The 12,436-nt window shown below is 39.1% G+C and overlaps 1 protein-coding gene across 1 annotated transcript; it reads right to left on the bottom strand.

Annotated features, from left to right (window-relative positions):
• Positions 1-143: 143 nt before the first annotated feature.
• LOC140144575 (phthioceranic/hydroxyphthioceranic acid synthase-like) lies at positions 144-10,256 on the bottom strand. Its single transcript, XM_072166394.1, is given in 2 exon segments — positions 144-4,772; positions 4,774-10,256. Coding segments are annotated over 2 exon segments (5,829 nt in total). The 3' UTR covers positions 144-4,426.
• Between the last annotated feature and the right edge of the window lie 2,180 nt (positions 10,257-12,436).

Below are 12,436 nucleotides of genomic sequence, written 5' to 3'. Positions count from 1 at the left end.
ATGAGTAACTCCGTTTGAAATTCACATTCCCTGTGTGGGCGTTGAAAGTCGTATCTTCCATAGGGGAGTATGGATTACAACTGAATAGCCCATTGCTCCCCTTAAAACAAACCATAGAATAACGTAAGAAAGAGCACCATCAATTTACGTATTTCACTTTATTTACAATTTCTTACAATTATCATGTTATTGTTAAATCCCATATAATTGGGTATTGCATATAATGTAATAATCTTAGAATTTTACTGTACACAGAAAGACATGATATGATGCTAAACCAATTTGGTCATCATAAATATGTTTAACTTCTAGAAATATGGCGCAGGCAAGTATAAACTCAACTTACAATTGTGAATTTGTCATGGAGATTTATTGTTTTATATTGTAAACATTTTATAATATAAATCAAACACAAATATTTAAATTACAATTCTTAAACAGTTAGAATAATTACTGTCTTACAAAATAATATTCTTAAATGTAAAGAAATGAAAGACATCATGTAATATGGCAAAAAAGTGTTCCTGCATATCGTTGTCCGTTAAACCTTTACTACATATATAGTATTTTCTTTAAACACAAAATACAAAAGAAAATGGAATTTTCAAGTTTTCTTAAAAACAGGTAAATGTTTCAAATAAATATAATTTAAGAGAAAATAGAATAAAACGCTCAAAACAAAACCTGCATACCAAAATCATGCACATATAAGATATTGTTCTATTTTAATTCTTAATTATATTTTACTTCTTAGTTTCTACTATAAATAAATAAAAAGATAATATAAAAGTCTTCCAATCTTGGTTACATGTAGGGATTTTGTCAAAAAGATGTCCAACGTTAGACTGTTCCAGTTGAAATCCATACACCCCCTGTGGAAGACACAATATTAATCTCCAACACAGGGAGTGTAGATTTTGAATGCAGTCACCCATTCAGGTAACACCATTTAAAATTCATACAAACTGTGTTGAAGATTAAGGTAATGTCTTCCATAGGGTGTTGAATTCAACTGGAATGGCCCATTACATCCAATTTCGGACATGTCAACTTTCACAGTTAAGTAACAGGGCAAAAAGTGTTATCTTCAGTTGATATCACACTTTTAGATTCAATTTTTAACACATTTTAAATTTAAAGCTAACTACAATCTCCAATCAATCAAACAGGATTTTATGCAAATGCTATCTTCAGTAGATAGCATATTTTAGATTTGGAGTAGTGTTCAGCAGAGAGCAAATTTCAAAATTATGTAAAATGGCACAATTCTATATTCAAACAGATAAGCACTTCTTGAAGTACCATATGAATTTTCACAACTGAAATGTGAGTGCCTTTATTTGAATGACTTCATAGCATAGAAGTAAACCAAATTTTGCATGAAATGGCAGATTTTATATCAAAGGTATGGTAAATATCCTTAAATGACCTAGCAAAATAAGCTACAATAATATCTGTATTTTTATTGACATAATAAACATTTTATGTATATTGCACAATTGATGAGTGTTTTTGTTTATCCATGATAGGGCTGTTCGAGTGTAAATCCATGCACCCCCTGTGGAAGACATGTTCCTAATCTTCCATGCAGGAAGTGTGAGTTTCAATTTCAAATTGGGTTACCTGAATGGGTGACTCCATTTGAAATTATACACCCCCTATGTGAGAGATTAAGGTTGTGTCTTCCATAGGGGTGTGAATTTCAACTGGAATAGCATATTATTAATGTATTTCTAATCTAATGTCAAACAGCATCAAAATACACCCTTTGTACCCTTTTGACCAAATTGAAATTTTAGCATTATTGGAAAAGATTTCTTTCATTTACAAGTTTTAAAATATCACTTTATGTGTAAACAGTAAAGTTAATTTTGAACATAGAAACTAATTGTTTCATTTTTAACTACTTTGCAGAATGATACAACATATCTGGGTTAATATAGGAAACTTGGACATATTTTGATGATATGTCATGCATGTTTTTTTTACATTTTTTCTTATTGTTGAATACATACGGTCCTCCAAGAGTGCATTTTAATATTCTTACAAAGGAATACACAATGTTTTAAAGATGAAACATGAGTTAACGTAATTACAAATCAACAGCACATACGTATTTGTCAATAATGATCTATTAATATAATTCTAAATTATACACAACTATTTTACTGAATACAGAGGTTCCATTAAATGTAAATCATATACTACAGTGGAATGTAGTAACAATTCAAGAAACGTCTAAACAACAGTGGATTGTATAAAGTATTTTACTCAGTTTTCAACCAAAGTGCAGTGAATTTATGCATTAAATGACATGTTTGTAGAAATAAACTGAAACTTTGTGTGATTTACAGTTTTTTACTACATTATACAGATGTAAAGCAAGCCATAATCCTTAAAATGTCCGAATTATCCATCAAGTCATTTTATGCGTGGATGACAAGACGGGAGGACACAAAATATATCCAGACCCGTTGCCAGGATTTTTGTGGGGGAGGGGGTAGTGCTAATTTTTGAAAAAGTGGACTTTTTTTCCAGGGGGGTCAGGCAATTTTGTGAAAAGTGGACTTTCTTCCCAAATTTGGACCTTTTTTGACCAAAAAAGCTGGCTACGGCTCTGAATATACAGTGTGATCAAGCAAAATCAGTCATATCAGGCATATTCAATTTTCAGTTTTTTACATGATTGAAAAAGGCATCTGCAAAGCTATTATGCAAAAAAAAACCCATTGAAATTGAACTTTAGTTCCAAAGATATGAACAGTTGAAGTGTTTCCAAAACAAAAGACAGCAAAAGAAATTATTTCCTTTGTTTGGCTCTATCTGAAAATCAATATTTCCGATTTTAATTGATCACATATCACATATGAAATTGTTGAATACTGTCTTAAAAGAGTAGAATACCAGAACCAGTTTTATGAATTCGGTGCTCAGAATAAACTAGGAATTACAATATAAGTTTACACAGTTTTAATTTACCCGAACGGGATTGCTATTTTACTAAAGGTGAAAACACATTTCATGGGGTGAAAACACATTTCATGGTCTATACTACAACATAATAATATACTTTGTATAACATGGTTAACATTATTCATAAACTCATGATTATAAGCAAAGATGATAATAGAGAAATGTTGACCTTACAGAAGTTAACAGTCCATTGCAGGTGACCTAAGGTCAAAAGGTCACCTGTGTCAAGTTGAACAACTTTTTGTCAAAATTCCCTAATATCTAAGCTACATTCATTATTGCACAGCTCCAAGCCTTCGAATCATTAGCACTCATAGTACATGGATTCAATAATTCTTAATACTACAACATTTATACCATTTTTCTTCAAACACTTCTTCATTATAACAAGTGTTAGTATAATAATGCAATTCATAATATAACATTTCATTCTTCAAAACACTTCTTCATTATATAACAAGATTCACTATAATAATTCACTTTATAATATATTAAACATTTTTGATTAAAAACAAGTGTCAATATAATAAAATAATGCACGTTATATGTACCTTGTCTCTACTAACAATCAGGGACATTTCTTTGCCTTCATCCCTAGACCTGACTGTATAAAACCATAATACTAAACCTACCCACCCACCCTTCAAAGGCATCAAAGAAATTCATGATTTTCTGCTGTACCCCTATAACAATACTGTTGGAAGAGTAATATAATGCGCACTTTGCAGATGATAATTTATTAACAACACTATAATTACAATTGATTTGAATTGCCTAATTTTCTCAAGGTCTTGCCTTGATGTTTCTCTTATTTCAGACAACAGTAAATTTATTTGATTCAAAATATTATATGACAGAAAAATGCGAACTTGATATACGCATGGGTTCCATGAATCAAAATCATCTTCGATACATCAGTAATTACTGTAGCATTTCAACTGAAATTACAATTCTATCCAAATAATACGTAGGCCCTACGCGAAATTTGTTTGAATATGAAATTTGTCTGTAACAATTTCTGTTTTCGTAAGATTATAATATAACCATTATACTATAGGAGCTTATAGGCCTATAATAGATATGCTTAAAACAATAGGTTGACACAATATCTTTCTACTATACAGACAAGAAAAAGTAAACTGTCTTAATATTTGATGCCTTATTCATCGTGCGGTTCGAAACTATATACAATATAAAAGTCACGATGTTGATATTTCTGTCAAATTACTGAAATTAAACTGTCCATACATGACAAACATGATCAAGTTATTTTGGAGACAAAGATAAGGGTCACTTGAATATCCAAATGAATACCCCGAGTATCACACGTGCATACTTTGACAAGAAACTTTTCCTTCAACGATATATTTTAGAGAGTATGGTCAATTGGATTTTTAAGAGTATGATAATTAATTTCACTTCATTTCAGCAGCACCGACTATTCAAGAAAGTTCTACTCCAGTCCTATTCCCGTTAAGCTTGACAAACTAGGCCTTGGCATCGGCACTGGTTTGGGAGACTGATGCGGAATACGTTCAATATCAGCTTCAACTTGAATTGGACCAGATGCTGACGCCCCTCCTACCCCACTCCGAGCGAGGGACGATGTGTTATCTGACGCTGCCGCGCCAGCAGCTGCACCCATTGCTTCACGTGGTTCTCTTGCCGCGTCATCCAATGTTGGTAATGCTGCCAAAGCAAGACCGATTTCTTTGAGTAGGTTCTTACCAGCTTGAAGGATGTACATGTGTTTTCCTGCCATCACGACTTTCTTGAACTTGAAATCTGGGTTTACTTGTTATCCAATCGTCAACCAAAGATGGGTTGACAAAGGGGTCGTTCTTGCCTGCAAACGCGGTAATGTGACATGGCAGGTGGTCGCGATGACGGAAACGGTATTTCTTGCACGTGAATATCGCAGCCTGGACACTTGGAAACAGCCTCATCATCAATCGTGTGTTGTTAAGGATGGACTGGTCCAAGAAACTAAACTTGACTGGAACAGGCTCTGGGTTCCTCATGGGATCTGCTCGAGTTGACACCCATCTCTGTAACTTCCTCATTGTAGCGCCTGATACTTCAAGTTCATCAGGATGAGGGTAGGACTGAGTAGGCGGGTACCATGCACTGACGCACAGATGAGCTGGACTTAAGTCATGATTCTTCCACAAGTGATGCGCAAGCTCAAACGCGATCAATGCACCAAGACTATGCCCGAAGAATACAAATCTTCCTTTCATAAGGCGAGGAGCAAGAGCGTCTGATAGACGGGCAACGATGTCTGACATGTTTTGCAACGGTTTCTCTTGTTCACGACCTTCCCATCCAGGCATCTGAACTGACACTAACTGTATGCTGTGATCAGCTAGCTGCTGCCTCCATAGAGCAAACATCGATGGTCCACTTCCTACTGATGGGAAACATATCAACTGTTTTGTCGGCGTCTCCACGCTCTCATCAATTCTAAACCAGAGCTCATTGCGAATGGCCACAGGTGTGGGGCTTGCTTCTTCGTCCTCACCAGAAGATGTCAGCACTTTGTTGTAGATGGACAAAGTCAAGTTACGAAGTGTAAGGGTGTCGTTCAACAGTTCCATGGGTGACAGAGTAACTGCAAAGTTCTCGTGGATAACCTGACTTAGCTCTGTAGACATATGCGAGTCGAGACCAAGCGTCATTGGAGATGCGTCTTGAGAAACTTCATCGCTCAAACCAAGCCTCTGCACAAGATGATTAGACAAAGTCTTAAAGATAAGACTCTGAGCATCTGCAGCAGGAAGAAGACGTATTCTCATCTGAATGTCATTGTCAGAATCTAGAACGCAATCCCTGTCTGGGAATAGTTTCTTCAGGACGGAAAACGTACCACTTGTCTCACTGAAGTGATGGGAGAGCATGGTAGCATTTGCCTTGGCATACTTGCGGCGATCCATAGCTCCTGTTAAGCCAAGATCGGGGAAATTTGTAGATAGTATACAACCAAGACCTTTCAATACTTCGGACGGTGGTAGGCTGGTCATTCCCATGTTTTCCCAGAGGTTAACAAATCCTTCTCGTGCTGCAAACCCTGAAGTATTGATTACACCAGGGGAGATCACAGTGGCTGGAAGACCGAGTTTTCGGCGCATGGTACATAGACCAGACAGGAATGTGTTGGCAGCACAGTAACTGCCTTGGCCCGCATTGCCAAGCATTTCTACCACTGAAGATATCATAACGAAGTATCTGATCGGGAAGCCCATCTTGACGCTCAGTTGATGAAGTACTAACGCTCCGAAAGCTTTTGGGACCATCACATTATTCCAGGATTCTGCTGTGACGTTCCTCAGCATGACATCGTCATAAACTGTAGCACAGTGGAAAATTCCTTCAAGTGGTAGGTCTTCGTTATCTTGAATAGCCGTCAAAGCTTTCTCAACTTCATGATCACGACCCATGTCTACTTTCAGGTGTGTGATTCTCGCACCAGTGTCCCGGAAAGACTTGAACTTCAGGACTGCTTCTTCTTCTGGTGTTGAGCGTGATATGATATACACGTGTCTAGCGCCGCATTTGACAAGCCATTCAACCACAGTCAGACCAAATCCACGTGATCCACCAGTCACAAGGTAAGCTACGTCTCCGCTGGCGGTAAATTCGATATCATCAAAATTCAGCGTGGTAGGAATGGTTTCCTCGTCAATGGTAACGGTGACCTCTTCGATAGATGCGTGTGGTGATCTTGATAACTTGGATATCGGAGCTGTTGGTACTGTGAGGTTCTTCAAAGCCTGGAATCCGTTGTGGACACTGAACATCTGCAACAATCTGATCATAGAATCCTGAAGTCGTGGTTTCATTTCCTCGTATCGACCAAGACCCATGTCGATACTCAAGAAGTATGTGTTTGGTGGTAGGCAGTTAATCCGTGATTCACTCGCTCCATTACGGCCATGGATTTGTACTACTGTACCGAAAGGACGAATCTTACCGACAAGGCGTGTCAGGCTGTTGGAGTCTTGAGTCATCTCTCCAGCAAATAACAATACATCTACAGATCCGTCATTGATGAGATTATTGAAGTTCTCATTCGATGTAATAACCACTCTTGAATCTCCCAAAATGCCTAAAAGTTTCTCAACTGGAAGTATGTTGGTATCCTGTGTCTCTACGTGCAGGAAGACGCTCGCACCTTGTTCAAGAGCAAGATGGGTGGTTGCCAAGCCAACACGGTCACTAAGAGAACTCAAACAGACGATCACGGTGCCATTTTCGTTCAACTGTAAAGTGTCGTGGAAAGCAACAAAGGCTGGTAGATAGTCACGAACAATATTGATGGCTTCTACTGGAGTCAGATTTGCTGGGATGGGGACGAGTTCATTAGCGTTAGACCACACCGTTTGAGTGACGTGACCCCCTGAGCGGAAACCTAAGACATTACTACGCATTCGGAATAGAACTTGGATCTCCTCACTGCAATTGGTGACATGCCCTGCGTACAAGTAGCTGAGACTAACCCTCTTGTCGGATGCATCTTTCAGCTGTTGGACAGCAAAGGCTGACACATTAACAGCAACATCCTCTGGACCCCTTTCTTGTGGAACTTCGTGGTTTTGTTTCACCACCAAGCGTTTCTGCTTCAAGGTATCAACGACGTCCACCTGCCAATCCGTAGACAAAGTTGGTGCTGAGAAACTAGACTGTGGCTGTACTTGAGTGCGAAGAGCAAAGGCATCAAAAGTCACAGTCTCTCGCTGATAATCCATAGCTGGTAGTGGAATCTTGCGTCTTAGAGCTACGAGGTTTTCATCACTTGGTGCTGACCGCAGGTACTGATATAACCATTCGGCCGATTCTTCATAGTCTACTACTGATGGCAGATCAATTGTAGCAATAGAAAACTCGCATTCTTCATGCATGAGTGTAAGATTCAACGCGGATGCCGGTGCCATTAGTGGGTCTACAACATCTACATCCAGTACAGCATGAGCTCCTCTTGTTACCATCCATACCCTGGGTCTTAACTTAGCATCATGAGTGACCACGGCTCGGAATAGACTGATAGGTGACAAGGCTATCGCAGACTGGATTTCCTCAAAGTTATCCCTGTTGATTTTTCCAAGTGGTCCATACTGCGTAATATCTAGAGTTGAGAGCATGATGATGTCTGTCACTATACCTAACGATCTCAGAACTCGGCGAAATCTTTCATCACCGTCAATCAATATTCGTGGATCAAGGACACTTACAACGCTGTCGACTTCTAGTCTTCTCTTCAGGTCCATAGCAATGCCTTGCTTATCTTTGATGACGATGACAGCGCCGGGGTTCTCTGAACCAATTGCGCTCAAAGGCCTGCTGATCCTTGAATTCAACTTTGGAGGAAGTTTTGGTGGTTGATTGATAATATTCTCATCTACATCGACTGAGATCTTCTCCCATTCCTTTCTCCGTAATTGCACCTTTTCCTCTGGTTCGTTGGAATGGACATTTTCAAAGCTGATCCGATCCAGTTGGGCAAATACTCTTTGGTTTGTTGCATCAGCCACAACAACATCTCCGACCGTTTTATCATCCTCGTGATATATCTTGACGTGGAAGGCTATCTGAGTAGTTGCCTTACCTTGGAGTCGTACTTTCTTTACACTGTGAGGAACTTGGAACCATGTGCGAAACACTGTCTTTGCATTTCGTGCTTTCTCCTGTTCTTGAAACATTTGACAGATTCCGATTCCTTGGAATGTGCTGTCCAGCAATACCGGATGGAACACATAACGCTTGAATTCCTTCTCCAGTGGCTCGGGAACAGATGTGTATAACAGTGCTTCGTTGTAATCATGACTGAAGAACGCCATGTTGACGCATTTAAACATATCGCCCAGATGGAATCCACCACGCCAAAGTCGTGAGTAAAACTCGTGTTGGTCAACTTCAAATGGACACTTCCGACGGATTTCATCTGTAGCTAAACGAACGCAACGGAAATCGTCATCCATTTGCTGATGGACTGAGGAGCTTCGCACTCTGTTAGGAGTGTCTATGTGTCCTTTGCTGTGTGATGTCCATGTTTGGTCCGATGGATTAAAGCTTTTCAAGGTGAACTGTGCCTCCCGATGTCTAACCTCCAGTGTAGTTTCAAGCATTCCTTTTGTACTTGGTGCAAAGATGAATCGCTCAAATTTCAGATCACGTAGTGTTATGATCTCTGAATCCGGGAACTGCTCTTTTGCTGCAGCAAGCATGGTCTCTGTTTGTGCCGCTGCTGGTATAACAATGCTGCCGTGAAGCTTGTGATCCCGTACCCAAGGTATTGAGGAGATTCCATACTTGGATCGCCATACTTGTGGAGCACCTTCTCCCTTGAAGTGAGACAACTCTTGGCGTTTTCCTAGAAGTGGGTGATGACCTGCTGGGAATTTGAACAGTTTGTTTGCTTTTTCTGTAGTCGCTGAACACATTACTCGCTGCCATGGATACGGAGGAAGTGACATCACTTTGTAGTCGCCGCCATCTTTGAAGAGAAGATCCAAATCGTAATGATATCCTTCTACGTGAAGTTTCGCTAATGAACGCAGAATGTTGACTTTGTCGTCTGCAACCTCTCTGGTGTCTGATGGACGTCGTAGCGATCCAGTGACGAACATGTGTGGATTGGGTTTGTTTCCGTATGATATAATGATATCCCTCAAGGCTGGTGATAGAGCTGGATGGGGACTAACTTCTAAAAAGCAGTTGTAGCCATCTTGGATCAACTTCTCAACTGCACCGCGGAATTTGACGGCTTGTCTGACATTCTTCCACCAGTAATCCGATGTGTTTGTAGTCTCCCTATCTAAGTATTCAGTCGTCACTGTAGATACCATTGGCACTATCGGTACCATTCCATAAAGATCTTTGGAAGATGACGGATCCAGATACTTCAGCTTTTTGATCAAATCTTTCTTGACATCATCTTGCTGGTAGCTATGGAATGCATTATCAACTCTCAAACTAATGCATCTAATGCCATCTCTCTTCAACCCATCTGAAAACCCAGTAACTGAATCTTTGTCTCCTGATAGTACAATTTGACTCGGGCTATTAATAGCCGCAACATCGACCACACTTACGTATTCACTATTCTCTAACCTGGCCTGAACTTCTTCTACTGCATGTAATACAGCTACCATGGACCCTCTCCCACTAGTCTTCTTCATCTGCCTTCCTCTGATGTAGATAAGCTTGATGGCGTCTTCTAAGCTGAGAAAAAGCACAAAAAAACACCTGATATATCCGTTTATTAGATATGGGCAAATATAACTCATCAAATATAAAGAACATAATAAGAAAATATGTGCTGTTTTTGATCATAATTTCAAAAATATAATTTGGATTTTTTAATCTAGGGTGTCAATTAAAAAGCTAGCATTGGGTTATTTCAGTTATACAGTAAAACAAACAAAAAAAACCCACTTTTTTCCAGATTTTCCAGATTAGGGTCGGTCATATGAGGACAATCAAACAACTTTTATTTTTTGCCTAGAGGGTAAATGTGACATGATCTGGTCCATGGGGGCCAAAGGAAGTATTTTTGATAATTGAGTTACTATGATTATTACATTATACTTAAAATAGGCTATCATATACTGAAAACACCAAAGGCCTAGCATACTGTGACTTGGTTCTAAAGTTTTGAAGTTTTTTGCTGTCTATTTTCTTATGTATTTTATTGTTTTTTACTCCATATTTTTGCCTCTATCTTAGTTTCAAATTTGCCGCCTTTGGCCCCCATGGACCAGATCGTGTCACATATGCATTTCAAATGGAATAGCCTATTTAGGGCAAATGTTGGCTTGAAAATGTATGCACGTTGTACATCACATTTTGTATCTGAACTCCTTGTTTAATCATAATCTAAACTTTCCATTTGTATGTTCTACTTTCAGGTAAAGTATGCATGGGGATAATTGACCAAGACAGAGCCTCAGCAGCACAGGAACATGGATATCATGTGGACTTGTGTTCACTGCAACCTTCAACATGTTCACCCAAGAACAACTTACTCATTGGATGGCACAAAGAGAGAGATCATTGTGTGCTATAATGTCAAGTGCAATATTTGTAGGAGAGAGGCTCAATGGACTATTCGCTTGGTCGGGGCTGTTCCATCTATTGCACTTACCCACATCTCACGTCTGTCAAAGGGGGACACCCTCGCAAAGTCCCTATTGGTTTGTACGGGGCCCTTTAGTTTTAGTTTTCTCAGCACAGAAAATACTGGTTTGCCTTGTCTTTGGTAATTATTTAAAGTTGATTTCCATGATAAGAAATCAACCTTTTGGAATTGTTTCACCAACAGGTGTTTATTTTATGGCATGTTTTGTGATTTCCTCCACTGAGTGCAATGGTAAGTGTTCCTTAGTGTCTGAGGGGGCGAGATGGAAAAGCAACCAATGTGAAGAAGCAATCTATCTCAAGTGATGTCATGCCGACCGACAGAATTCATTGGGCTATACCAGATAAAATCCATACACCCCCTATGGAAGGCATGACCTTAATCTTCCACACAGGAATGTGAATTTCAAATTGGGTTTACCTGAAAAGGCAACTCCATTTGAAATTTACACCCCCTGTCTGGCAGATTAAAGTCATGTCTTCCATAGGTGGTGTATGGATTTCAACTGAATAAACCAGTGGTTAGGCAAAAACAAGACAGGATGTCTTCCACCGACTTGCCCTTATCATGGAAATCAAGAAAAACATTTTTATTATAAAACAGAACATCGACCCCAATGTTGGAAATTCCAGAATCAATTGTTTTATACTTCAGAATTTTGAAACACATTTTAATTTGATTAAGGGGCTGTATTCACCCTTTGCATGGATTCGCTCTTACTACCAAAACGGGGTTCTTTGCAAACGCATGCACAAAATGAGCATTTTTGTTTCTTACGCTTTTCTAGCAACATGACAGAAGGCTTTTGCAACATATATGTGGTAATTATAGCATGAGTTTGACATGCGTACGGACACACAGCACACACGTTGCGGGTAGAACCTCGTTTTGAGATGGCCGTGAGATTGGCAAATTGAAGATCCTGAATGTGATTCACGGCTACATTGTGAAAAACAATCAATTCCGCCTCGCTTTACTTATTTGGTTATACCTTTGACAAGGCCAAATTTACACTTGATAGTGAAAATTGAAGTTACCTCGTTTATGTAATGACCTGAGTTACAAAATAAATGAACAGGGCTACGGTACATTAGGCTGTTCCAGTTGAAATCCATACTCCCCCTATGGAAGACATGGCCTTAATCTTCCACACAGGGAGTGTGAATTTCAAACGGGTTACCTGAATGAGTAACTCCTTTTGAAATTCACATTCCCTGTGTGGGCGTTGAAAGTCGTATCTTCCATATAGGGGTTGTATGGATTACAACTGGAATAGCCCATTGCTCCCTTAAAACAAACCATAGAATAACGAAGAAAGAGCACCATCAA

The sequence above is a fragment of the Amphiura filiformis genome, unplaced genomic scaffold (assembly GCF_039555335.1).
Source record: "Amphiura filiformis unplaced genomic scaffold, Afil_fr2py scaffold_64, whole genome shotgun sequence".
Taxonomy (NCBI): Eukaryota; Metazoa; Echinodermata; class Ophiuroidea; order Amphilepidida; family Amphiuridae; genus Amphiura; species Amphiura filiformis.
Note: the sequence above shows the minus strand (reverse complement) of the source record. Positions and strands in the feature narration are given on the sequence as shown.